General features: G+C 39.6%; 2 protein-coding genes across 13 annotated transcripts in view; one reads left to right on the plus strand and one right to left on the minus strand.

The window, feature by feature from the left end:
- Positions 1 to 27,853, minus strand: part of THADA (THADA, armadillo repeat containing) — a 217,311-nt gene that overhangs the window by 141,893 nt on the left and 47,565 nt on the right. For 9 of the 11 annotated variants that reach the window (XR_002437166.1, XR_002437167.1, XR_002437169.1 and 6 more), the window contains exons 1-16: positions 14,262 to 14,411; positions 13,166 to 13,261; positions 12,077 to 12,171; positions 11,534 to 11,664; positions 9,746 to 9,894; positions 9,541 to 9,573; positions 8,615 to 8,663; positions 7,489 to 7,679; positions 6,659 to 6,753; positions 6,155 to 6,375; positions 4,557 to 5,248; positions 3,742 to 3,893; positions 3,424 to 3,579; positions 2,557 to 2,679; positions 1,805 to 1,928; positions 319 to 467 (exon numbers count right to left, since the gene is read on the minus strand). Coding sequence is in view for 7 of the 11 variants with exons in the window: in XM_021392512.1 (XP_021248187.1) it covers positions 319 to 467; positions 1,805 to 1,928; positions 2,557 to 2,679; positions 3,424 to 3,579; positions 3,742 to 3,893; positions 4,557 to 5,248; positions 6,155 to 6,375; positions 6,659 to 6,753; positions 7,489 to 7,679; positions 8,615 to 8,663; positions 9,541 to 9,573; positions 9,746 to 9,894; positions 11,534 to 11,664; positions 12,077 to 12,171; positions 13,166 to 13,241 (2,436 nt within the window). In the remaining 4 variants the exon portion in view is untranslated. Of the gene's footprint in view, positions 1 to 318; positions 468 to 1,804; positions 1,929 to 2,556; positions 2,680 to 3,423; positions 3,580 to 3,741; positions 3,894 to 4,556; positions 5,249 to 6,154; positions 6,376 to 6,658; positions 6,754 to 7,488; positions 7,680 to 8,614; positions 8,664 to 9,540; positions 9,574 to 9,745; positions 9,895 to 11,533; positions 11,665 to 12,076; positions 12,172 to 13,165; positions 13,262 to 14,261; positions 14,412 to 27,853 lie in introns of those variants that run through there. The other 2 variants (XM_021392511.1, XM_021392510.1) reach the window with 1 other exon arrangement.
- PLEKHH2 (pleckstrin homology, MyTH4 and FERM domain containing H2) overlaps positions 18,789 to 27,853 on the plus strand; it is a 51,850-nt gene continuing 42,785 nt past the window's right edge. For both annotated transcript variants that reach the window (XM_021392517.1, XM_021392518.1), the window contains exons 1-2: positions 18,789 to 18,901; positions 22,553 to 22,682. In XM_021392517.1, coding sequence (XP_021248192.1) covers positions 22,560 to 22,682 — 123 coding nt within the window. In that variant the 5' untranslated portion in view covers positions 18,789 to 18,901; positions 22,553 to 22,559. The remainder of the gene's footprint in view (positions 18,902 to 22,552; positions 22,683 to 27,853) is intronic.

The raw sequence follows: 27,853 nt of genomic DNA on the forward strand, positions 1-27,853 counted from the left end.
CATAGCTATGAAAAGAGCTTGCATTATCTATTTCTTTGATACTAGAATATGCTCTTTCCCAGTATTAAAATGTGCTCAGTAGGCAGTTTATAGCTATACCCAATGAACTTCCTGTATGCTTTCATCTGTTAGCAAAACAAGCCTCCTTAGGTAAGGGCGGAAGCTGTGAAAAAATGTACAGAAAATACTAGGGCTGAACACCACTGCAATCAACTTGAATAGTTCTTGAAAATTAGAAGCTGGTCCAAGTACCTGACTCAATATAGAGCACTCATCTTTCATGAAATTACTCCCTTTGAACTATTTTTAGTTACATACCTGTAAGTTAAACACAACGTCACGTAGTTTCATCAAAAGCTCAAATGCTAAGACTTTTACTTCTTCAAAAGTACTTGCAAAACACTGAATCAAAGTTCGTACACGAGCAGCATCGATCTCTTGATCCAATCTGAAAACTGGCTCCTGGCCTGCACAAAGAAATCAATGCCTCACATTGTTTTGCTGTATATTTTTTTTCCAGAATAAGCATTATATTCACATTTGACTTTGTTCTACTACCAGAAACACTAAAACGGAATTTTAGCTAAAGCATTATTTTAATACTAATGAGTAAGATGATATTTTTATTTTTGAAGAAAAGGTTAGCATATCAAAAAGTTACTCTCAGTAATACAGAAAGTAACTCACTGCCAAAGACTCACTTATTCAGCTTTGAAAATTATTTTCCTGGAAATAGGTAATATTAGCAAGAAATTCCTTTCAGAAAAGGATTTAAGACTTGTGCACGTTGTTCATATTTGGGGGTTGGGTTTCTTTTGGTCTACTAATTTAGCTTTAAAGGAGTCATGATTTCTGGGGACTGACCTAATGCCAGAAAGAAGCCAGAAGTTTTAAGATGTAAATAGCGCACCACGGTACAACACAGAATGCAACCGCAGCTCATCTCCTTTTTAAAAGTATTGTTACACTCCTAAATTCTTAAAGCTGCTATAGACAATTCCCAGTACAAATTTCTGCTAAAAAATCAAATGCCACAACAGTATGCTACAAACTCATAAATAACATCAGCCAATTAATGATTTACGGCAGGTTTTAAGAAAAGAAGACCAACCAAGAAGGTCACTTCCTCTCCAAATCAAGTTTTAGATGTCTCATTCCTTTAAATAACAATTGAACACCAAAAACTTGCTTATATGTTGACCATACGATCCAGAGACAAGATTTAGGAAAACTGCCAATATACCAAGGCTTGAAGTGGTATTTCTTCAACTGAGGTTGCTGTAACAATGTAGAAACTTTGAAGTAACAGCAGCAGCACATCATCAACTGTCCAGTTCAAGTATTCCATATTTAAAATACAATGTATCTCAAGGACATACAAGTTGTTTCATTCAATTAACAGTTTTTATGGTCTCTATATTGTAAATAACATACTATTAACGAACTAGAACAGGTAAAGAAGGTAAGGTTATTAAATATACTGAATCTTGTCCAAAATCTGTCTTGGTGACAAAAAAAGAAAGCAGTAAAAAGCTTTGCTAGAAAATCCCTACTTAAGATAGATACTCAACAGGCCATAAACACCTGCATTTACTTCAAAATTCCATTAGCTATTAAAATCTACCATGCTTTCTTTGGATAAAATGAAAGTGGCAAAGTACTTAATTTCTATGGTACTTTCTAAATATTTTACCTATTTTACTTTGACAGAAATTAACCACCTCCCTTAAAAGAATCTTCAATACCTCCCACCCCCACGCTTCATAAATTGTAATTTATTTATAAATAGAAAGCAGTCTCTTACCTTTTGGAACAGAAAATATTTCAGCTACTGATCCTAAAATACTTAGGGCAGAAAATCTGGTTGGGTGCGATGAACCAGGAAACAATGCCTCAAAAAGTTTGTCACATAGAGATGACATGAAATCCTAAAGATCAAATGAGAGATCTTTAAAAGTTATTTGCTGCCCCACAAACAGAATTGTAAGTAACTGGATTTGGGATATTCTGCTTTAAGTGTTACACAACAAAACCATGACCTTCCAGCTCAATTTGGAGGAATGGAGGGCCTACTTTTACAGTATTGACAAGTTTCTTACGTCCTAGAGAATGCGAAGGTAGGAAGACCTTTAGATTCAGTTTTCTTAAAGAGCTTCCTGTCCCCACTCTCACAAAGAGATCATGATTGTGCCAAATCCTTCAAATGCAGCCATTCCCCACCTGCTGCCGTTTCAGTTCACTTAGCAATCCCTCAGAAAGTAACCTGGATTGCCTTTTGACAAAATTAAGTTCAAAGATACTCTCCAAATACTGAGAAGCACTCAGTTCATGCCATAACATTGCATTTAATCAAAATTAACTTGCACAAATACTATTAGTACTGATTTGCTTTAAATGATGGAATCCTTCTATTCCACAGTGTTTCCCAGTACAGACATGGCCTAAAATAACCAGAGGTATTTTCAACAAACATTAATCAACTAACAGAAACTTCCCATCCCATCTCTTTTTGTCTTCTACATCTCTAGCAATCTAACGTAATTTATATTTACTCACTCTATATTTCTGCAAAATCCCCAAAGGATTCCTTTCAGGTGAGTCTTCAAATAAGTCTTGCTTGGTTTTATTTTGCTCCAATTTATAAAGCACCTGAGAACTTTCTCGTATTCTACAAAATAACTTTAAAAACAAAATCAAAACACAGCAAAGGCAAGAGTCACTTACAGTTATATAAGGGCAAATGAGATTTTCAGCTTAATTTCTAGATCTTGTTAATTGCAACTTTTTAAAAAGTTCATGTGCAGCACAACACAGAACTGATCCTTCACTCGAAAAACAAGGATTTTTGTTCCCCGTTTCACAGTCCTTCCCATCCCTTTACACCTCCAACATCTATTTCCATCCTCCTTAAATTTATACCTACTCTTCTTCTCCCACCTCCTCATTTTCCGTGGAATGTAAGCTCCTATATAAAAAACCTCAATTAACACGCATAGTTTTTTATAGCTTAACTAACCTCAGGAGTGCTTTCTCCCTTTTTACTACATTCCTTCCAACACAAGTTTTACAACTCATATTTCTCAGTCTGCTTCAGGCAAGTATGAATAGAGATGGGCTTCTGCTCTTTTGTTTCTGCTAAGCCTATTCCCTCCTACCCCCATCCAAAACATTCCTTGTACACATATGCTTTCCTCATCCTGTCCATCTTCTCCTACTACTTTACCACTCACGATTAGTTACTGTGTCTATCGCTTAATTTTTAAGTCATCCTTGCCTGTCATTCTGTTGCACAATACATACAAAACAGACCTTAGAGTTTCTTCTTTCAGTTAAGCAATTTTCTAATGTAGAAAAAAATTAGAGAAATTATACGTAATTAAAACAATAAGAATATTAAACATTTTGTTCACAGTTTTAAGTTACCTTTCTCAGTAAAGAACATATCTGTTGCCTTACTGAAGGAGACTGGCTGTTCAAGTTGTACGCAATGAAAAATAAAATTAGTTGCATTTCTTCCATAGACACAATTTCTGTGCTACGATGGGTTTCACAAAGCAAACCTAAAGCATCGATGCAAACCTGAAAGACATTTAGATGTTAAATATAAAAGAGTGATCGAAACCTATAGTGGTACCTTTGTTTTAAAAGAACACTGACACAGAAGTTAGGATCAAAGCAATACCTCTAATTTTCTAAGCAAATCCTTTAATGTCTAAAGACTCAAAAAAATTATCCCTCTACCTGATTGTGCTGATGGACTAGACCCTGTTTTATAGATTCAGTAGATACAAGACCACTGCTCATGATATTTGAAAGTTCCAGGTGTCCGTGAGCCCTGGCTGTTCTTAGGCATGCCATCAGGGCTCCAAGAGCTCCTCTTGTACTCCGAGAGCCTAAAGAAAATGAAATACAGTCATAATTATAGCCTAATTAGCACAATAAACAAAGCACTAACTGCACAGCTTGTCAGAAACTCCACGTACTTCCAACTCATTAACCTATCTCCTCTTTTTCTCTCTAAACCAAACAAGTCCAGAAGACAGAGTCTGTCATAGATTCAACTCTTTCTAAATTGCCTACTACCCAAAAGCTTCTTTCACGAATAAATCATACAGAAAAAGGACCCTGTGATGTCTCAAAAGCCATTAACTGAGAATTACACTCAATTACAACAAAAAACTACAAAAAAAAATCATAAATCTCATATCCATATATTTGCAACAAAAAATTATCTCTAAAGCCCTGCTATTGGACGTGCCTATGCAGGAAATAGTAAGAGAACAGAAAAATAGGAAAAAAAACCCTGATACTTAAGAGAAGTTGGCAGGTAAAGCGAAGAGTAAAGAACACACAATTAGAGCACAGATTAATTTGCTCATGGCATGAAGATACTCAAGATTATTACAAATCCCACCATGAAACACTGACACCAATATACGACCACTCAAAATTTTTTCTCCCAAATTCATTTCAACAGAAATTGAAAATCACATTTTCACGATTCTTCTTTTTTTCTTTAATCATTATAATTACAAATATAATATTTATCTTCTTACCAAGATTAGCATCTGCAGAAGCCTGAAGAATCCTAATCATGTAGCTCAGGCTGTCAGGGCTACATCTGAGTAATTTTGGTAAATAGTAATCTATTATATATGTAGTTTGGTCATGGTTCCCTTCACACAGTATTCGAAGAAGAGGAGAAACCCAGACGTCATGCCACTGGTCAATCCAAGTGCTTTTCTGAGAACTTGAAGTAAACTGGACTTTGTGATTTGTAAACATGGTTTCCAAAAGATCACTAGCATAGGGTGCAAGAGACTGATCATTCATCACATCCAATATTTGTACTGGAATTGTTCTGTCCAACTGCAGTATATTTTCAGTGCCCAGACAATCCACAAGACAAGCAAGAGAAGCATATTTCCCTTTTACATGCCATTCCAAACTTAGTAAACGCTTGGTTAGCCTTGCAAAGAACGGGTCTGATTTTTCATCAGATCCAGTAACGATGGTCCTGTGTATCTGAAGAAGATTCCTGAATATCAGTTTGCTTTGGTGTCTAACAGCATCTAGAGGATGTTCCCAGTGCGTGTAAACGTATTCCAGTAGCTTCCCAACCACCTCCGAGTTCCCATTAAGTTTCATTTTCAGATTTGGTGAGTCCGAAATAAGAGCAGCTAGTGCTGAATTAGTCCAAATAGCAAGGATTCTAGACAAAGATGTTGCCATGCTGGATTCTTTTAACCTTTTCAAAAGAACAAAGAAAGTTCATAAACATAATGTGTCACTTATAATGAAAATAAATGAATAAATTCTGTTTCAAAATAATTATTCATCACACCAGTTTACCTCACACCAAAATAGATAAGGAAACACTACCCACTCATTGAAAAAAATAATAATAATGCAGGAAGGTTTTGGATGTTTCAAACCGTACGCTCCGTCACCTGACGTTCTGTTAACTGGCCACAGCTAAAACCACCTAAACAGGTTGGCAAGCCATTACAACAGCTATTTTGTAACTGAGAACAGAACTGAATCTCCACCTGCTAGTATTTCACAGTATTATGTTACTGCACACTTCTTGAAAACTTCAGGAAAAGTTTTCACTGTCTTCAAAGATAAATAAGCAAATAAATAAAATGAGAATTGTACACCCAAAAACGAAATCATAAAATTGACCTCCAGGACAATGTGCTCACATTGACAGTTTGGTCTCCATATACATTCAGCAAGCATTGATGAAGTCAGTATTTTCCGCATGGAGGAATTCAGTGACACACCTTTGCTTCATGCGTACACCATTTTGTCAAACTGCCCCTCTGCTGCCATCAGTCGCATGGCAGCAAAATCTAATGGAATATTGCATGGGAAGATTCAACCTCCACTGCCATATCACCAACATCCACCTCTGATGTCACAGGCCAACATAATCATGGGAGACATTAGTTTTGGAGCAGCCCTCATAATTTCAAATCTATAAAATTATTCTGAATGTATTAAAAAAGGTCATACAATTTGTAAAGAAAACCAAATTAACTACATGGGAAACACTGAAGATATCTAGAACAACACTTGCAAAAAAAACAAGTCGAAATTTAAACCCCAACCCAAACAGCATAAATCAATAAAAATCAAATTGCAGACTTACTCTGAACTCAAAGACAACAAGACTGATGCGATATCTAGTAATAGTTTCTCTCCACTTTCACCCATCCTGCCATTCTTCCAATCCAGCATAGCCAGTGCTCCATGGCATAGGAAGAGAAGGACAGAGTCAGAGAGCTGCTCTGTGCACAGAGCCCCACAGTTATTCACAAACCATGCTGGCATTCCTGCAAGTTCCCTCGATCCACAGAGCAAGTCACTGACCTGGAAGAGCAAAATAAAACTCGTTACAGTTCTTAGCACAGGAAAAAATTGTTCTGTACACAAGCACAAACCTTGGAAGATCTGAAGAGATTTTTTTCGTGTTTTTCTTACAAATTCAAAAACTTTGTATCACTATTTGAAACATATAGAGAATAAATTATTTAATTCCAACAAAAGGCCAATCAGAGGTTAGCAAGTCCTGCCATCTACATCAGCAAAGCCTCTAAAATGACACTGGGAGCACTGATTAATGACATTACCTTTAGAGAAGATATACACTTACCAAGGCAGGTAATTCTTCAGCTGGCTCATACATAGCTTTAGTGAACAGAATAAAGGCCAGTCCTGAGGTAGTCTGAACAGTCTGCAGGAGAGTTTCTACATGCCAGAGAAAGGTATTTTAGTTAAAAGTGAAGTAAACATAGAATCATAGAATCACGAAGGCTGGAAAAGACCTACAAGATCATCCAGTCCAACCGTCCACCTATCACCAATAGCTCTCACTAAAGCATGTCCCTCAACACAACATCTAAACATTCCTTGAACACCTCCAGGGTCGGTGAACCCACCACCTCCCTGGGCAGCTCGTTCCAGTGCTTAAAGGTTGTGTGACAGAACCATGTATCAAAATTACACTGTTGGTACTGAATTTTCCAAGACTTACAGTTGTATATTCGCAAGTTTGTAGTGTCAGACTGAGTAGCAACTACTAACAAATACTTACTCAAGTGCAATAAGAAGCTATTAATACCTTTCAACAGACAGAAAATATGGAACTGCCTGGTAAGAAAGGAAGACTGTGGCAGAGCCTGCTTACATTTATATTAAGTTCTAATATAAAAACCATACATTTGTATAGGAAGCAAACCTGATTAGTTACAGTGCACCAATTAACAGTTCTGACTGCATAATTCATACAGAAATACATTAGGAGCTACAGGTCATAGCTCACAGAAAGTCCTACTACTGCTCCCCACTCACATTAATCTCAACAGTTCAACTTCCATTCAAGCTAAAACAAGACAAGTTTTTCCACATACAAGTTGTGTTTACTGCAAAAAGAACAAGACTGATACAATGAAAATATTTGCCTTTGAATGTTACTAAACTTACCATCCATCAGGAAGTCTGTGAAGCTTTTCAGTAAATTACACATACTTTGCCAAACAAAAGACTCATTATTTTTCCAAAGACTTCCCTGAATATTTTCTTGCAATTTCTGTACAAGCATCATTGAAACTTTAATGGCCATCAATAAATCATGCATCAGCCGAGTCTGAACAATACGATTTCCACTATTATTTCTGGGGGGAAAAAAAAAAAAAATTGTGACAATATGCTTACAAAGATGAAATGACAATCACCCATTACCATTCCCAGAAAATCACATTCCGTCAACTTCAAAAAGAATTCATGGTAGAAACGAACTTATTGTTTGAGTTGACCAGATATATAACTGGCAGAAAGCAAAGAGTAGACTCAAGGGCAATGTTTTAAAATGGAAATAAATACAGTGACAAACTCTGCTGCAGTTTCTGTAGGTTCCCATGACAAACTTTCATTCATTTGACCGTGCCCGAACAGAGCAGGAACTAAAAGCTGACAGAACAAAGTGCTGGTCCCTTCTTATTTTATCAGAGTTCCTTCATGCACAGACTATATTTCTATCACTCAACATTCTTCTAATTTGACGACAGACAACATGTAAGCTTGTAACATTCAAAACACTCTGTTAAGCACCCTCATCCTCCAGGTACATGGTAAGACACCACAGTAAAGAGGTTTCACTTTATGTTATGCTGGAAAATGTCAAGATTCTAAATGATGACTACCATGACAAACAGAATATCAATGCTGAATTAAACACTCATGAAAAGTAGAAGGGAATTACTCTACCTGAATTTTAATAAGTGTATTTATTAATTACAGTGTTCAGTCACAATTCAGATAGCAAAACCACAACTCAAAGGCCTCCCTTAGAAGTAGTAGCTCCAACACAGTATCAGTGCCTTAAATACTAACATCTTTAATTTTGTTTCTTTCCACTCTTACTATCATCATATTGCCACAGAAGAAAAGAAACTCGTCAGCAGCTTTTTTATTTAATATATGTATCAGTGTAAACTAACATTCCCATCTGTCACCAATGCATGGCTATCAAAGTGATATTCCATATTAAATTATCTTGCAAGAGTGAAATGAAAACAGATAGAACCCAGCTTATATTAAATTCACTTGCCTGTTTTCTTCCTGTATGTCAAGCAGTGACTTCTGCAGAAACTGAAGAACTAATGAAAATAATTATTAATTATTTTGTAAATTAATGATTAATTTATTTAAAAGAGAAAAGAAAATTTAGGAATTTATTTAAAAGAGCAAACCGATCACACATACAGAGTACACACAAAGTTACTGGTATAGTAGTATTTCTTCCACTCTATAAACAAATTAAACTGAAAATTCAATGCAGTCCCAAAGAAGTAACGCCAAAGCAAAATCTCACACTGGTTTGTAACAAACTGGAACAAAATAAGAGTTTCCAACCTACATTGTCTAACCCAGAGTTATAGCTCCTCAGTGAAAAGCTGAAATTCCCAAGAGTCAAAGACAGATCAGCAATAAAAGGTCCACGGGAAGCTGTGAACTTCATTTGCATACCAGGTCACAGTATGTCAAGCTATCTCACAGTTTGCAGATAGAATCAGTACAAGACTGAATCGATGTGATTCAACAACAAGTTGCCTCACCAGCAGCTCAGACTTGTGCAGAATTATTACCAAATAAAATTCTTGCCAAAGCAGACCAGGGCCTGCTATAGTCAAGACTAGATGCTAACAGTTCAGCGTAATCCTATCTAACCTGGTGACAAGGCATAAGACAGAGGACACTTCATGTAAAGTAGTAATGACTCCAACAGACCCTTAAGATCACGCACTACTACCCTTTCAGATTTGTATATGAGGGTGCTCAGTAAAGCAAGTTTGACTCCTGGAAATTAATGGTACAAATCAAGGGGAAATCCTTGAAAAATGTACCACATGAAGGTACTTGTCATTAAAAATGAATCACAAGGAAATCAGATTTTTATGTCTGCCACAAATCCTACACACACAACCTTCCCCCAGTAATCTAAAGTGAAAATTATTTTAATAAACATAACTTTACCTTCTTTGAACAGGTTCTTAATACTTGCTCTACCTAGAGGAAAGAAAATATATTTGAACTAGTGAGCACTAGCCAAAAAATGTGGATTTTTTTTTTTTTTACACAGATAAAGATGTAAACATCATTATTATGTGCTGCACCAAGACACAAAACTATGCTGAGCACGTTAGAACAGAAGACAGTATATTCAATATATTCATCATACCTAAGGTGAAGTCCTCCATACAAGAAGAAAGGTTGTCCAGTACTCTTCTGTACAAATACACATCTGTAGTTTTCAGTTCTTCCCTAAGGCAGCACACAAAGCTTTGTACAGCTAATGTCATAAACCGTTCAGGAAGACCATTTAGTGAACTACAACAGTAAGAAACAGCACGATCAGTTACCTCACACTGAGATATTAACAGCTGACTAAAGTCAGTGTCAGCTCTGTCTCCCATAACATACAGATGCTGCTTCCTACACTGGCTCTCTTCCCATGGTTTCTGCAAATGCAAGGATACATTACACCTGTCACATGATACAATTGAGGATTACAACATTTTTTTTAAAAAGCCAGTAAAAATTAAGTTAAAACTCTTCAAGAATTACTAGCATGTTTACTACTGCCGCCCTTTTGGTTTCACAGTCAGAAAACTACATCTCTAGTATTCAAGATAAAGAGGAGAAAGATCTAAGAATGTCCAGACATGACTTCCTGTATTCCTTCTGGAATACAGAAAGGATATTAAATCTACTCTGTATTTTTCTTACCAATTGACATTTTTCAAGATTTCCTTCTGAAATGATTTCAAGGAGTTAATTGAGCAAAAACTGAAAGGACAGCTTGAGCTTCTACTGTTAACGTCATGTCTATGCAAGGTTTTGATTACCCCCGCATGTGGAATGTAAATTAACGCACATCCTAATAGTCTACACTCTTGATTCCTAAGCCAAGTGTCCACAGTTTCTACAGTATCATAAGACACATGAATATTTATCTTTGAAGATACACAACACCTAAGCTGGGTCTATATCTACTAACATTTTAGTCTTCAAAGAAAACATGTCACTTCTGTGTATAACTTTTTTTCTTCTCTACCATATCTGTACTTAAACCTAAGAACTCCTTAACACTTTTGCTTACCCTTAAAAAAAAAAAATTAAAAAAATAAAACCTGAAGTAAGCTTCTCCTTAGCCTCACACCTAACAACTCTACAGCATTGTTTTCTGCTCAGCCCATGTCAGCCTTTCAGGTAACATTTCCAAAAGACAAATGCACACTGATCTTAGATATACGTTGCCAGAGTACAAAAAACAGCAATAAAAAGAAATGCATGCAGCTAGCTTTCCACTAGCATGAAACAGCAGCTATCAAACATATTTTAAAATAGCCACTCATGTTCTAATTTTGAAGCTACAAAAATCTGTCAAAACAGTGTGAAGCCCTGGTATTAAATGAAATACAAGATGGAAACTCTGGAGGTCTCAGTGGCGCAAATGTTTTCATGCACAGAAATGAAGACAGCTAAGCAATGCATCTTGTAAATATTAAGGCTGTCATAAGTTACTTAAAGAAATACAACAGTAATTTTGGAACAGAAAACTAATTACAATAAAAATAGGCATGAAAAAACACTGTTTAGTCAGGATTCCACAGAACCATCTTCTCTTTATGTTGTCAAAGTTGACCTTTTTTAAAACAGATGTGTTTTGAATTTCTACTCTACTATTAAATTTTAAAATTCAAAGTGTTAATTACACACTCTATTGTCTTTCAATTAATTAAAGAGATTACAATAATACTCCACTTTGAAGCTATTTATCCAATGATATATTGTATTATTTACACTTTTTTAAACTAACTGAGGAAGAAAAAGAGTACAAATTCACATATGAATACAAAATATTTCCAGCAATTACAGCAATTTGGAGTACATGAAAAGTTACTGACTTCTAGGTAAGGAAAGCATTAAAGGAGGAAAAAAAAAGGATAACTATCAAATTATTTACCTTGCTAATACTTTTTTCAAGGGATTCTTCACATCCAATGAAAAATATGTCTCTCCCAAGATCTCCAAACAAGCTTCAAGCATGGGATCACATGCAGAGTTTTGATCCATCGTCTTCACCAAAGGCATAATCTATAAACAAAAAGAACACTTGATCAATAAACTCTGTACATGTCCTCATAATTAAAAGAGGTGGAATTCCCTCTCATTCAAGTATATGGTGCAAACTGTCCCTTCTTTAACACACTCTGTTGAGATTCAGGTGTCAAATACATTCCAAGAACACCTCTGCTAGTAAAAATGCATAAATATAAACTCAAAATCTCTTGCCTTCTATTATTCTTTCTCAGTAACCACAGCCTTGCTAATTTGTATTACAACTACATTTCCACAGAACACATTCAGGAGTAACAACTGCATTTTACTATTTTGCAGGAATGCTTAAAAAATTACAGAGTTTATTTTAGAACTATATTTCCCAATAATGGTGCATGTGATACATTACCACTTCCAAGACACCACACTAACACCAGTGAAACCTTACTTGTTTAATATATTGGATCTGCTGGATGCCGTTGTTCAGTTGTGCACAGCGCAGAAGCAGAGACGCCAGATTTTGCTCTTCAGCCTTTGAAAACTCTACATTTGGGAGAACAGTCTCTTTTTAAAAAGGAATTATAATAAGCAGCATGAAGAAAATGTAATTTATAATAAGCAATCACTGGCTCCACTGTGAAGTAATAGTAGGCCTCAACTTGAATATGAAGATGATCATCATAGAATCACAGAGTTGTTGAGGTTGGAAGGGATCCCCGGAGGTCATTCGGTTCAACCTCTCTGCTCAAAAGCAGGGTTACCTACAGCTGACTGCCCAGGACCACAGCTTGGGCTAAACTCAAAATGAAATCAGCCTCTCCCAGGACTACCTCCTACCTGTCTGCTGCGGGTACTTCAAAAGAAAGCTTGATCTTACCTACTGTCAACAAACATTAGACTAGATAGATGATCTCAGCTCTGACAGTTCATTTCTTCTCATCTGTAAGGCCAAGAACCAAGAACTCACTGAAACTTCAGCATTCAACTCCTGTGTTACTTGGTTTTGTCTATTCTTTAATATCAGTAGAAGCTTACCTCAAGCAAAAAGCACTGCAGAATAAAAGAGCATTTTAACAGTATCTTTAAATCAACTTAACTACAGAAAATGCAAAGGTTGTGAAAAGACTCTCAATATGACCTCCAGAAGTCCCTAACAACTTCACCCACTCCACGATTCTTCGAAATTCTGCTTTATTCCACATATTAAAGGCTAGTACTTCAGGTAGCCCTGAATTATAGGCCTGCAAGCGGGATCACACAGAGAGCATACTACCACCTTCACATCAAAGAACAAGGCCAAGAGCTTACAAACCAAAGACATGGAGACCCAAAGATTGTTTTAACTCTGAAGAAGTAAGAAGTTGTTATTGATACAAAAAAAAAAAAAAGCAAAAATAATTTAAAAAAAAGGACCAAAAGCACACAAAACTAAAACATCACAAACAAAACAATGTTTTAAAAAAGGAATTTCAGTAGTTACTCACATTTTAACAGAAAAGGTAATTACACAAGGTTAGCTTGAGAAAACCAAACTTACTGTGAAGCTTCTCAAGCTGCTCACAATCAAGAGAGAATGCATCAACCCGAATTTCCTTCTTCTTCTTCAAAACCATTTTAGCTGATCAAGAGATACCTGTTCCAAAAACAAACCAAAACACATTGTTTAAAAAGCGTAATTATAAACACCTTCTATAAAGGCCTTTCGACCATCCTAGAATAATGCTTACTGCATTAGTTATGCCATCTCTTTTGCAAGATAATAGCTCTCTTTTCTATATTTTGAACCATTTCAATTATTCTGTCCAAAATTTGATGCAACTTTATGGCACAAAAACAGAAAACACAAGTTCAAGTTTGTTGAACGAACCACATATGCTCTCGGTGGAAATTTTACTGCACTTGTTAAGCAGTCAGTGGTGTGCCCCTAGATCACAGTCTGAAAGCATCATCACGCGTGGGCACGAGAATTACACCACAAAACATCAGGTGCTCTGCTGTACGTTACCTCATCTGATGCTCAAAACTAATTTAATGTTAGCAATGTAAGGTTAGGAACACATAGCGAAGCACTTTCATTTCTTAAAAGCAGACTGGCCAGTTCTCTGAGCACTACAATAGGCGTTACAAACAGGAATGGTAATGGAAAGCGAACGCGTGCTGCAGCTTCACTGATGAGCTCATTCCCACAGAGCGGTGGGGCCGGCAGGGACCCCCTCTGCTTCAACCCCTGCTGGAGCAGCGCTGCCCAGGCCGGTGTCCAGGGAACTTCTGAAGATCTCCCAGCACGGGGAGCCCCGCCGCCGCTCCGCGCAGCGCTGCGGGGCCGGCGCTCGCCCCGCGGCACGAGAGGGGCACAGGCGGCGGGCCTCGAGCTGCCCTGCGGGGACGCGGCGCTCTCGCCGAGCACGGAGGCCTGCACAATAACCCTAGGCGCCACCGCGGTGCCGCTCCGTGCCGCCTCAGCGCACCCCGGTGAGCGGCAGGGCCTGCGGAGCGGCCGGGCCGGGCCGGGCGGCGGCACCGCCATAGCTGCAGCGGGTCCGGCGCCGCCGCCACGGAGGCCCCGGCGCGGCGGAGGGCGAGAACGGCGGGAAGCGAAACGGAGGGAGGCCGTGCCTGCCGAGGGCCCTTACCCTGCCGGGAGAAGCTCGTCCGGCGGCGCAGCTCCGCTTCCTTTCCCGGTTCCGCCGCACCACGTGCCGCTCGCAGCCGCCTGCGCCGGGCCGGGCGCACCCCGCCCCGGGGCTCGGCCCCTGCGGCCGCCTCCCCATCGCGCTGCCGGAGCAAGAGCTGCCGGGGGGGTTGAGAGGGAGTTGCAGCCCCGGAGGTTTTGCTATATCCATACGCGTGGGAAATAACTTGGGCTTCTCCCTCGGCTGGGTGATTTTTCCCCTGCCGTGTGTGCAGCAGTTTGTAGGAAGCTGGCCCCGCCGCTTGGCACCGTGTCTTGCAGGCGTGTGCTGGGCATCCCCTGTAGTTCAGCCTCCTCGCTCAGTCTGCCAAATGCAACCTCATTTCAGTGGACACGGCATCTCTGACCATCTACACTAAGTCTGCTGTTCCTTCACTTCAAGACCTGCACGTTTTATACTCAGTTGGCATCTCTTAGAGTCATAGAATCATTAAAGTTGGAAAAGACCTATAGAATCTAGTCCAACTGTCAGCCCATCACCACCATGCCCATTAACCCATGTCCCTCAGTGCCACATCTACATGTTTCTTGAAGGTTTGTTGGATGGATCTCAATATAAGACCATCAGCCCACTTTGCTCAGTCACTGAACTGAGCCTAGGAAATGAGGCTCAACCCTTTGGTCAGCTGCAGATTTCCTGTGTGACATTATTGCTCAGGATTTTAGTTTTGCCTCTCAGAGAATCAACCCTTTGCAGGTTCCAACTCCATGTACCACAGTTCACTTTCTGTCCCCCTAGGGATAACTGTCCAGCTGCTTCCTGCCTTCTGGAAGAGCTTTGGTACTGAAGTGCAAAGCAAAGTCATCTCAAGAAAGGAAAGAGGAGCACACAAGACCCACACACTTTACTTGCTCTGATCCCCAAAAGCACCGTTTCCCATATCCCAAAATCACTTACTTAGAACTAGCTCACACTCAACCACTCAAAACCATACTGTATGTCATGGATGTTGTTACAGCTCCAAATGTACTGTATCACGAGCAGCCATCCAAGCATGGATTATTCAGCTTAACCACATGGGAAAAGTGTCACTCCATAATTTCTGTTTCTGCTGGTAAGGAGAAACCAGCCACTGAATTAACAGTGTCTGTGCCCTGCTGTGCATCAAACAAAACAAGCAGGTGGCACATCCAAAATAAAATGAGTGACTTAAGCCACAGAGTTCACTGTTCTGTGAAGCTCTGGCTCTTGAAAAATTGTATTTATTCAAAAGCAGCTGCACTGTGTCACGCAAGGAAAACAACAACCTTCCAGCAAAAGTTCCAAAACAAAACTTCTGGCTCAAAATGTCCCTAAACAACAAGGCGATGGGGACAGCGCTCTGGGAAAATGACACCTCATTTCCTCAGGCACGGGCTGGGACAGGACACCAGGCTGGTTTTGCTGGGAGGGCTGAGCCCATCTCTACAATTCATCAGACACTTCCTCTGCGCTGCATTTATGGTTAAAAACATTAGTTTTATGTTTACAAACATTACAGTTGTGGCAAATCAACACCTACAAAGTTGGTTCCTCACAAAGGAAATATTCTAACCCACAGCTGCTGAAAACCTGAATTTTGAAGCTGTCAATGTTGGTCTGCTGGAGCTCAGGGCCTGTATGCCCATCTGCAGTAAGCAGAACGTTTTACATGGCAAGCCTATTCCCGAGGAAGACGATGAGCTTTGAAACTCAGATGTTATTCGGAGCAATACAACATTTTACCACTGTGTGGCGCCAAACAATTAAAAAGAGGTTGTGCTTTTAGAGACAAACTACAGACCTTATCAAAAGCTGTATTTTTCTCAGTAAAAAAAAGCCTTTACCGGTAATCGAAGTGACTACAGATTGTTCCATTCAAAGGTTCCAAAGCACAAGCATTACAGCTCATTTATGTCAGATGCTATTTTCCTATCCCTGAAAGAGAAGCCGTAGCCTTCAAAGAGCAATGTTTTAGGATATGTCATGGTGATGACGTGAGCTGAACAGGAATTATGTTTCTGCCATCCCCCATCCCCTTAAACAAAACCTTTAAAGCTGCTTTCTTTCTGGAAAGACCAAGTGATACTTTTTAATGAATTCTAGCTGTAACTGAAGATCATCCATTCACTTATATCAAAGTTTTGTCTGCCAATAATATAAACAGTACTCTAGGATCTTCTTGTACTACTGAAAGTTTAAAATACATGTAATCCTTCTAAAAAATCCAGATATGAGTGATCTTGCAGAAGATGATTTCTGATCTGAGGATTTGGAATAGCAAGGTGCTTTCTGGAATGTATTTTCCAATTGTAGACATAAATGCCTAAACATAATGGTTGCAACGATTATCCGTGTGACAGAGAAGCAGAAAAAGCCCCATCTGCTGTGGCAGGCTCACAGGGCTCTGATCCTGTGTGTTAGAATCACATTCTGTGTACTCAGGGAAGTCTCATAAACCCCAAAATTTGACATTCCAGTTTCAGGTTTGATAACAACATGATAATCTCTGACATCAAGTGACTCCCACACTCTCAACCAGATGTTTTCCTATACAGGGTTCATAATTCTTCAAAATAAATGAGGTATTATTGTTTAACAGGACAACCAGAAATTGAAAACTTACTTTTTTTTTTTTTTTCACTAAGGTCAAATTGTGGACAGTGAAAGCTGCACAACACACACATCTTCATTCTGCATCTGTTCTTTGAGGGAGGCTTATATTTCATGGCACTTGGTATTTACTTTGGTCTGCTTCTGTAGTAATTCAGCTAACAGAGGGGGTTGATCCAAGGTGCAAATAGTTGGTCACGTAGCTTGATTCTACAACAGACTGTGTAGCACTGATATTTCTTGCATGTTCTGCACATACTTGCACGACCATGCCTCTGATTCATTATTGCCTCTATGTAGCTTCCATTGCAAAAGCAATGAGAAACATCTCTCCATGAGCCCACCCTTGTGCAAGCAAGCGTTTTCTATGCTTTTTTTCACGTCTCTTCACCTATCAGGGCCACACGGCTGCGGAGCACTGTTACCATCATCTGAAGCCAAAGAAAACGTCAAGCCACAGAACAAGCAGCCAAACCGCTCACGGAGCAGCAGGCTCTGCTCTCCCTCTCGCGGTCCGACGCCGCCACCCGCTCAGCCCCGCTCTGCCCCGGCTCCACGCCTTCGCCGTCCGAACGCTCCCCGCAGCGCAGGCTGTGTCTGCCGGGGACCGCTCTGGGCAAACGGTACCAAGTTTGCGTGAAACACCGATACTAAATCGTTTTGTACAGCCTTTGTTAGGAACAGCAGGATGATTTTTCATCTTTTGGTCAAATATTTTAGTCTGAACAAATAGCATTTTTGCAGTTCTTTTTTTTTTTAGTGTGGCTTTTCAAGGCACTCTATGCAGAACAAATTATGCGGAAATTAATTTCTTTCTTGCTATTCCAGCAATCAAGTGGCAAGTGTTCAAAAAATCCACGAGGCACTTAAGAAGCTACCAGCATATGAATAGTTTCAGTGAAGTTCTTTGGATGCTTTAAGCAACCGAGTGGAAAACTGGAGCTGTGCTGAACTGAATAGGAAAAAGTGAAATTGTGTGGGTCATCAGATGGGATACGGGAGCTTTTAGGACCTTTTACTTTCTTTCAGTCACAAAAAACATGCACTTTTAGTGACTCCCAGATGACTGTGAGGAGCAGGGTACACAAGAAGACTACATCACTGTACATACAAGTGAAATGAACATCAGGAGAAGAACGCTGCACGGAAGTGCAGTTGTTTTATGCACCAGGTGAACCTGTACACCTGGAGACCTCTCCAGATCACAGCCCAGCCAAAGCACAGTCCCTACGTATCAGTCCAGATGGAAGGGCCGGTGAGGAAGGTGCCCGAAGATGTCAGACAAGCAACAAAATGGTTACTTTGTCTCAAAACTTGATACTTTGGGAAGTCCTTGGCGAAGACATCAGGCGGAAGGAAGGGCCCACTGCCAACATGACACAGGAGCACGTGCACCTGCTCATTCGCCCTTGTTATGACTGCAGCGCACAGTGGGCTGAAACCCATAGACACAGACCCACTGCAAGAGCCGCTCATCCCCACTATCACAGCTACAGTGCCACTGACCACCAGCGCTTGGGTTTGTACGTAACAGCCTTCCACAAAGAGGGGAAATATAAGTAGCAGCAAATGCCGACGTTACAGCTGGCGAACATCGGGACACGCGGTGATGTCTTCCTAACACGTTCTCCTCTTCGGAGATGCAATACAAGTCTGGGGAAAATCCCCACTAATGAATGAATGAGGACACGGGGACGAAGAAGGCGCTCCCTTGCCTAGGAAGGGGTGCGCTGGGGCTTCGCCCAGCCCGTGCGCACCCACCCTGCCCGTGGCGGGGACACCGCGGCCCTCCCCGCACTCCGCGCTCTCGCCGCCGTCCTCCCACCGCCCCGCCGCGCAGGCCCCGCCCGGGCGCCCCGTCGGGGGCGGCCCCCCGCTCCTCAGTGGCCGTGGCGGCCGTCGCTCAGGCGGCCGCGCCGCTCGCCGCGGGGATGGAGGGGCGGGCAGCCGCGGCCCCGCAGCGCCCACAGCCCGGACGGCGCCCGGCGCGGCGAGCCACGGCCGGCCAGGTTTGAGCTTCCCGTCTTTGCCTCTCTCCCTCCCTTTGCGAGCGGGGCCGCGCGGGGCGAGCTGGGCGGGGGGCGCAGAGCTCCGGGCGGCCCCGCGGGGCTGCGGGGGGCATCGCGGCGGTGGGTGACGTGCAGTGAGGTCACGGCCGTGACGCTGATGCGGGACCCGGGGGGCGCGCGGTGGTGCCAGTGCTGTGACCCCCTGAACAAGGAAAGCGAGAAGCACGCGGACTTCCCAGTAAACATATAAAATTAAGGTCTTTTTGATACACCGACACCGTCAGCTTTCAGAATCTCACCTGATGTTTAAGCACCTTTAAACGTGCAGCCACCGACGTGGGGCGCAAGGCAATGCGTGGGGGCGGCGGTGGGTGCGCGTTGGCTGCCCCGCATGGGTTCACCGTGGGGGAATGGCGGGAGGACCATTGGTACGTGGGGTTCTGAGGGCAGTTTTAAATAGCTCAGGGTACAGTTTGGGCACGGAATTATGCAAAACGAGTCAAACGGAAAATAAAGTTAGCAGTGTTTCTGTGTGAGTAAGGGCCCTGGCGGGTGACAAAACTGAGAACGCTGCCTTGATTCCCGAACAGGTCCACTTTGTGTCTCAGTGTTTCCTTTCTCCTGCCCAACCTTCTTGGCTCCAAAAAATAACTTGGAAGTGCAGTGTTTGGGTGGCAGGAGGGAGAGCCGCAGCTGGGCCACTGGGGCTGTGGCATTTCAGGATGGTGCTGCTCACCATCGGACGGCCAACGTGCACTGCGCAAACTCTTCCTTAGCGGAAGGCCCTATCACACTTTCTCCAGTAGCGTCAGGACGTATGGAACACACGGACAGAACACAAAATGTTTAGTTAAACACAGCGCTTTGTTAAAAATGGGGGAAAACACTGACATCGTGATGAGGAATATGTAAATTTTTAACAGACTTCAAAAAGCCGGGACATGGTTCCCTCCTTCCCCCTGAAATGTATTTTGATAATTTCCAAGCAGACAGCAAAGAGAAGGAAATTATTTCAATCCTTTTGGGGAGAATGTGACATTCTGGCTTCTTGAAGCCTACGAAGAGGTTTATAAACTTAAAAAATGAAAAAGACGAATTTAATCTTTCCAGACTTGTCAAACTTGTCTCAATTAATTTTTGATGACATAATTAGAACTTACCACTTTAATGGGTGCTTTTTTAGTTTACTTTTCAAAAGATTTTATTTCTGAAGACTGAGAGGAAAGGAGGGCTCTGCAGTGGGAACGGAGCAGGAAGAAGGGGAGGACTGTAGGTTACAGTGCTGATTCAGAGCGCTCCATTAAAGCCAAAAGAGATGAACTCATTTTTTTTCCTCCCTTGGGGAATAAAACAAGAAACAGGAAGTCATTGATTCAAAGCAAGATCATTCACTCCGCAATTGTAAACAGTGCATTATGTGCCTGTAAATATTTCCAGAACCCATTGGCTTTTTGGAAAGTATGAAGTAAATTATTATAATCTCTAACAAACTTCCCACAATAAAAAGAGTTATTCTCGAACTTTTTATCTGCAGTGTTTATACAGTGGAATATTAATTAGCTTGGACATAGAGAAACGGCTTGGCTGAACGCATTGTTCACTGCCAGAAATCCATCCACTCACATGTTTTGTCTGTTGAAACACAAACATTTTTAACTCCACCCTGTAATATTGCACCCTATGAAAAAGCAAAAATTCTTTCCCTACTATATCCACTTGTATTTTCACCGCCACAAGCACTGAAATTTCCTACTGTTAACCAGATGTTGGCTGAGTTCATCTCTGTTTTGTGTAGCTGTCGTTAGTTGAAAAGTGCTGTAAAAAAAAAAAATCCTAAATAGACAGTCTAATAGGAAATTGTCATTCTTCATCACTTGGGAGACCAGACCACCTGCCCCAGACCACACCTGAAACTTCTACACCCTTTGTAAAGTATGAGAAGCTGCTGCTTGGAAGTGTCCCCATGCCTGTGAGTAGTCTACATAAGGACGGAGGATTAGGGACGGGACAAGGGGAGGAACCCACTTCCCCACAGTCCTATGAAGTCCAAGCTGAAAGTAATGGGCGACATGGTACAAGACACTGATCACCTAGAGGGCTTGCGGCTGATGAAATGCTTCTGTGCTTAAAGTTTAGAATTTGGGTGTTGTAGTATCAGTTCAGGAAGCTATTTTAATAACATGCTTAAATCCTAGCAGTTCCACAGGGATTCCTGGACTCCAGAATAGGAATTCCTGAATAGGGATGGTTGTAACCTCATTGCTCAACAACTTGAACCACAGCCTGCAAGACCAAGAGAAAGGGAGGGCTAAGAGTGGAGCATTTACCTTCAGACAAACAGCTATGATGAAAAATTCTCCTATTTTTCCTTTTAACTGAGATATAGAATAAAAGTAACAAAGAAATTAGCGCATGAGAAAGGAGAGAAAAGTTGAAAGAGTTTTTTACCAGCTTAGCTATGGTAAACTTGAGAGTAATCAGGTATTGAACCTTCAGGAAAGAACTAAAAAGTACTATCAGTGTATAATAGAAAAGGCTACTTGCCTTTCTATGTCAGCATCACATTTTCCGTGACACAGGTGACCAACACGAAGCGTAACCCCGCGACTGATGCGTATTTGTTTTTTGTTGCCTTCCACTGAGATACTTCTGAGATAAATTGACTTGCCCTAGGAATCCAAGTGTTATTTCCAAAGCCAAGCCTACATGTTCAGATCCCTGCAATGGCTAGGACTTTCGCTCGCCAGGAGCCATCCTGGGCTGAGTGGCTGCATTCAGCCCTCTTCTTACCCTCTATTAAGCTGTCTACAAATAGCAGGAATACAACAGAGCCCAGTCCTTCTGCTTGCACAGAGGTGATTTTCTTGGCTTCTCAGACTTAAGCCATGACGAGCCAGCTCTCATCCTGAATAATTTTTCCAGCGATGCTTGTCCAAAAGGGCACGGAGCTTAATTCTCTGAGCAGTTAAATGTAGATAAAAGCATGAGTTTAAACTTGAAACACAGATGAACCAGGATGTTCTGAGATCTGCCACATCTGCTGCAGATCTAATGTGAGGATATTGCTTTCTTTGGAAGAACCCATTTAGGGACCCTTCGATCACCTGCTTTTGTATACGGAACCATAAGGTCAACCTTGTATCTCATCAAGGAGATTAAATATTCAAGGCAATCTGATTAATAATAAGAATTTTAAAACACTTGAAGAATCACCTGCCCATCAGAAAACCAGTGTAAAAACAAATGTAGTACTAATTCATACACCGATATAAAGCATTTTCTTAGCAAAAGTTCAGGTCTCCACAAGCCTCCGTATGCAAGAAGGGATATTTACAGTAAGAGAAGGTTACCATCCTTGGCATTTCACTGCTTATGAAAGAAAACGTATTGCAGACCTGGAATAACTGGAGAAATTAAATTAAGGTAAACCTGAATATTCTCAACACAGATTTCAGAAGTCTTCCCTTTACAGGAAGGGCATTTGTAAGCTAGTGGACTTTCACCAAGTTTTATGGAGCTGTACATGCACAGTAGTTGGGAGTATTCTTCAGTTTTATATAAAATAGGTTAGTATGTTTATTTTTAAAAGTCAGACCTTAAATACAGACTCAATTTGAGGCGTTTTTTTTTTTTTCCTCTTCCTTTTTCCAGGATAAATATGGCTGATCTTTCAGAGCCAGAAGGTACTGTAAACTGGAAGGAAAGATGTTTAACTCTGGAGTCACAGCTAATGAAATTTCGTCTCCAAGCAAGTAAGATCAGAGAACTGTTAGCAGAAAAGGTAGGTCTCATCATACAAATTTGAACACCGTACAAATTATTTTATTTAACAAAGAGAGCTCATCACTGTGCATGGTTTGAGATTACAACTACTAGGAATTTTTTTCAGGAGGAAGAAAGAAAAGCATTTAAAAATGCATAGGAAATAGGTGTGTTTCCATGCTGCAAAAGAATTTCACACACCATATTTGCAAGCAAAAATGTTCTTTTTCAGATAAGAACACCCTGGCAAACCTCAGGCAGAGAAAAGCATGTATCCAGTAATCAATTGTACAACATTAAAGTTAATATTTATAACATTTCCCTATGAATTTAACATCTAATTTAGGACAGAAAAACAAACTCTTGGGAAAAAAATCTAGAAGTTTTGTTTTACTTAGCATTCCTCCCCAAAACATATAATTTACTGAACTTGTGTATCACATAAGACATCTTCAACTATGGAGAGTCTGGGGCTTGGAAGCTGGAAAGTACTATATAGCTGAATATTAATAATATTTTTTAAATAATATTGTTTAAATGCATACTTTATTTTGCATCAGAGAAACATTTCAATTGTCATATTCACACATGTGGATCCCAACAGTTTACTGCAAATGAACCCAAATTTGAAATACTAAAAAAAAGCACCATTGTATTTGCCAGGTAACACTTCCAGCAGAAGAAGGCGATTAAAAATAGAGGGACAAAACACTTCAGACAGTCTTTGAAATTGTATTATTGCTATTACTGACTTCTGTGAATTTCTATTTAAAAATTTGGTCAAAATTACTCTAATTTTCCTAGACCTAAATTTTCCGCCAATTGTTCCCTCCCACGCCTCCAAATAAAAGTCAGTTCCTTTTAACACATTACAGGGAAGTTACTTTTACTTAGAATAGCTTTCTATGCTTAAGTTAGTGCTTCTGTTATGTGAACTTATCTGTTCTCCTTTTGAAGCCATAAATTGATTTAGCATCCACACTTAGTCTCCTCTGAATCACTCTAATTTTACGATATTTTGGTGTGCACAAGAACTAAATAGGAGTCAAACAGGGAAAACATGTCCTTGTGTATATATTAGGAATCATGAATAATATCTACGTACATGTGCTCTGTTCCTTTCCTAATAAAATGTTTAAGACTCTGTTTACTTTGACAGCTAAGTTGAACACCAAATATGTTTTCATGGAGGTATCTACCACAGTTCCAGGATTCAAAGTCCTTTAGATTTTGATGTTATGCTTCATTTTTTATTTTACTGATCAGTCACTGAAACTTGTAAGGACTTTCTTCTAAGTCATTCTAGTCAGAAAGATTCCATTATACTAAACAACAAAATGCCATCGAAAATCTGTGTAGCTGCACTGCATAGTGCCCATCACCAAATGTCTGTGATTATGCTGAACATCATATGCCATGAATGAAGCTCTGCAGATCTCCTCTGATAGCCTCACATCACTGTACTAAGTACCCAATCCCTACTGTTTTTATTGAGACAGTTCATTGGAGGTATATTTCCTCCTACCCTGTGGCTGTTTGTTTCTTTTAAACACTTCACAAAATACAAATTATATAAACCAGAACTCCCTTATCAGCAGACTGGGTGATTCCCTCAAAGAACTTCAGTAGCTCTGTGACCTAACAGTCCTCTTTAGGACGGCCACTTCAACTGTTCCTTAATCTATCATCATTTATCCACACGACCCCTAATTTTGCTCCTACAGTTTCCATTAAACGGCTTACTACAGACTTAGATATCAGTAGCTGGTTCAACTATATCATCCAGTTATTGACTGGATGTCATTTGTCCCTGGCAACTTGTTATTATTAATTTTATCTTTTCATGCCCTTCTTTCTTCTGTGGAGGAGGTAAAAAACTTCAACTTGAGATGGAAAAAACTGGTAGAAGAAATACAGCATTTTCTGGATCAGAGTTCTTTTCATTAAGTAGGTCTTTTTTAATAAAATGATCGTTAAAATTTATAGCAATGTAAAACTTTTATGTAATAATATTGAGTACTGCTGGAATTGAATTTTAGAGTTAATACTCCAAATACATGTGCTTTGGCATGTCTGAAAGTACTGCTGCTGGAAAGCAGTGTAATTGAAAAAATTTTTTACCAAATGATTAAACCTTACTGAACAGGTACTGCATAATCTTGCGTTTTGAAAGAGTGACCAGCTGTACAAATGCTTTGAGATCTCATCTTAAAAGGAAAAAAAAAAAGAAAACTTCTTGTCTCCATCATTCTACTTACGAGGGCCTGATCATGCCCATCAGTCTTGCAGGAGAACACACATCAAAGAGAATAATGCTCTCCGTCATAACACTCAACAGATTATTGGATGTTATGCAGTTGGGGCTGTTGGATGACATAGGTATCTTCTGCCACTTTACCCCATTTGGATCACTACCATTCAAGCCAGAAGTCAAACACTAGATGTGACTTTTCTAGGGACTTTCCAGCTGCCACTACTGCCATGTTTTATGCAGCTGCTGCTGATTATAATTTTGGCAACCGAAAAGTTAGCATTCATCAACTGCACTTCACAAAACCATCTGTGTTAAAAAACAGAAAGAGATTTTAGAAGTAACCTTTTTTACTTTATGGTTTGCATTTCCAAGCTCTTCACTACTGGAAATGTCCCCTTCAATTAAAATAAATGTATGCTTGATTGTATCATTTCAAAAATTGTGCTTTAAAAAAAACCAAACAGAAGACAGGGGATAAAATCACAGATTTTCAGCACTGTGCCTGAAAGAAAGCAGTCAAAGGAAATTACTGATTCTCCCTCATCTGTGAAAAAGATTACTCCAAAATAGAAAAAAAAAAATCTTAAGAAATTGTCCTGTTACTGCCCCTTTGTTTTAGTTTGCCTTAACTTTTTTGGAATGTTTACAGAAAGCTAAGTGTTTCCTGGGGGTGAAAATGAGAGAAATATTTTCCAGTTAAGATCATGGGTCCAGGAAGTATTTAGTTGGGATAATTTAATATATTGCAGTCCAGAACAGAGCATTAACAGACTTCTTAAAAAAATGATCTTTCTCTTCACTTTGCCACCTTGTTTTTTTTACTATGAACCTTTCATTCATAAACTGAAATTCATTTGGGATGTGCATCAAACTGATTGGTCAGAGCTCAACAAAATGAGACTGTATCCATCAGCAGATTTATTAATTTTGTGCTACTGAAAACCATATTGGTTTCATTTGTAATGATCCAGTGATTATTTTTCACATATTTTTACTTTTAAAATTCCGAAGTATACAAACAGTTCCCAGTATTTGTAAAGGGAAAAGTATATTCACATGATTTTGACATTAAACTGCATGGAATTGTTACTCAAAAATATATCTGGAAAAAAGAGAAGTGATTAATGAGAAACTGGCGGATATATGATGGGCATCCTGATATTAGTGACAGCAGAAGAATGCATCTGATGTCAGTTGTTACAGCTACCCACTAGATTTATTACACAAATATTCACACTATTACTTTGATTAGCATAGGCTAAATGTGGTTTTGTTTACAATCATGTCTGTGCTACAAAATATGTTCTAAAACACTGAACAATAGCACCAGAGAATCTTCTACTTCAAAACAGCAAGATAAATCATTGTCCTAGAGCATGACAGCTATAAAACCCTCATGGGTATTGAATTATGTAATTTATGTAATTGTTGCAGAAAACAGAGCGAGAACAGTATCGTGTCTCTATAGGAAGGTAACATGAATGAATTAGAGGGGTAATTCTCCTAGCCTTCTTCTTCTGCATGTATTTGAGACATCTTCTCAAGACAGTGAATCAGGAAGAGGAGTTCAAATTGTTATACTACAGAGTGTTTGTCACTTGTCAGGAACTATTATTGCATATTTTCCTTATGTGTTCTATAATTCAGTCTAAAACTAGGTTTTAATAAGGGTCTGTTTAAATCTATCCTTTTTTAGTAATTGTGTCTGCAACCTGTGAGCTTTTATAAATATATTTGGGCTTTGAATTAATTGATATGCTTTTCTTATACACTCAAAATCAAATGTCTTTGCAAAGTTATTTTCTTTAGTGGCTCTTCTGCAAATAAATGTTTGATCAACACAGAAAGTCTTCAGTATATTTTTTATAATAGATATGTTTTAGTTTAGAAAAACTATTTACTGTTCTTTTGTTTTGTTTTTTGAAGGAGTTTTTTTTTTGTTGTTGTTTTTTAAATCTAGCAAGTACTTTTCCTTGAACCTCAGTGTTTGATGAGTTTGAGAAATTCCTATTATAATTGTTTCAGCACTGTGGCTACCAGAACTATAATCGTGTAATAAACCCAGGATAAAACAGAGGAGCAGAGGAATACACAATGTTTTCAGAGAACTAATCCATTCACTGTTATTTATCTGCTTGGGTTTTTTATTTGTTTTCATTTTGCCAAGAAAAGAGTCTATATTTATAAATCTAACTTGCAAAGAAAGAGACCTTGTTGGAGTTTTAAGCAGAAGCTGCTGCTGTAAGTGGGAGAGGTCTTTAAAGGAATTTAAGGAATGATGTAGAAAGTATCCCTAGTACGCCAAATTTAGGATGTCTGTGGAACTGAGTTTTAAGTAGAAGCCTTTACTGTAATGCAGCTTGAGTCTTACGCATATGAAGAGCTTACTAAGAAACATTTATTGAATAAAAGATCACACTGTTCAACTGCAAGTTTAGCTCCTAGCTAGTATTTCATGTCAGAAGAATTTGTTGTCACACGTTGTCACAGGGAGTACCTTTTTTACCTTAAATACCTATGTAACATCATATGTAAAGATAATGTTTTTCCTATCACTAGGATCATCTTGGTAGGAGAACTACATAGCTGTGTTAAATTTGCTGATGGGCAGCCTGCACTGAATTTTTTTTCATTAGACGCCGTAAGGGCTGAATATGGCACAATCCCAAATGCTGCATTATTGAGTAATACTCAACATTTACATGAATGTTTGCAAGCTTGTTTCTTTCCTGGGGATTATTACTTTGTGCTTTGAATGACTGGCAGCAAATACATATGAATGAGATAGAGGATTGTTTTCATATATTTATTGATTTGTTTGGTTTTTTTTATGTATTTTTTTATCTGTGGCAGGACAGTTTAAAGATTACTGGTTTTGGAGGTAAAATCCATAATGTGTTTGACTTGTGCAGTGACTGTTAGTGTGAAAATTGTGA

The sequence above is a fragment of the Numida meleagris genome, chromosome 3 (genome assembly GCF_002078875.1).
Source record: "Numida meleagris isolate 19003 breed g44 Domestic line chromosome 3, NumMel1.0, whole genome shotgun sequence".
NCBI classification, from domain to species: Eukaryota; Metazoa; Chordata; class Aves; order Galliformes; family Numididae; genus Numida; species Numida meleagris.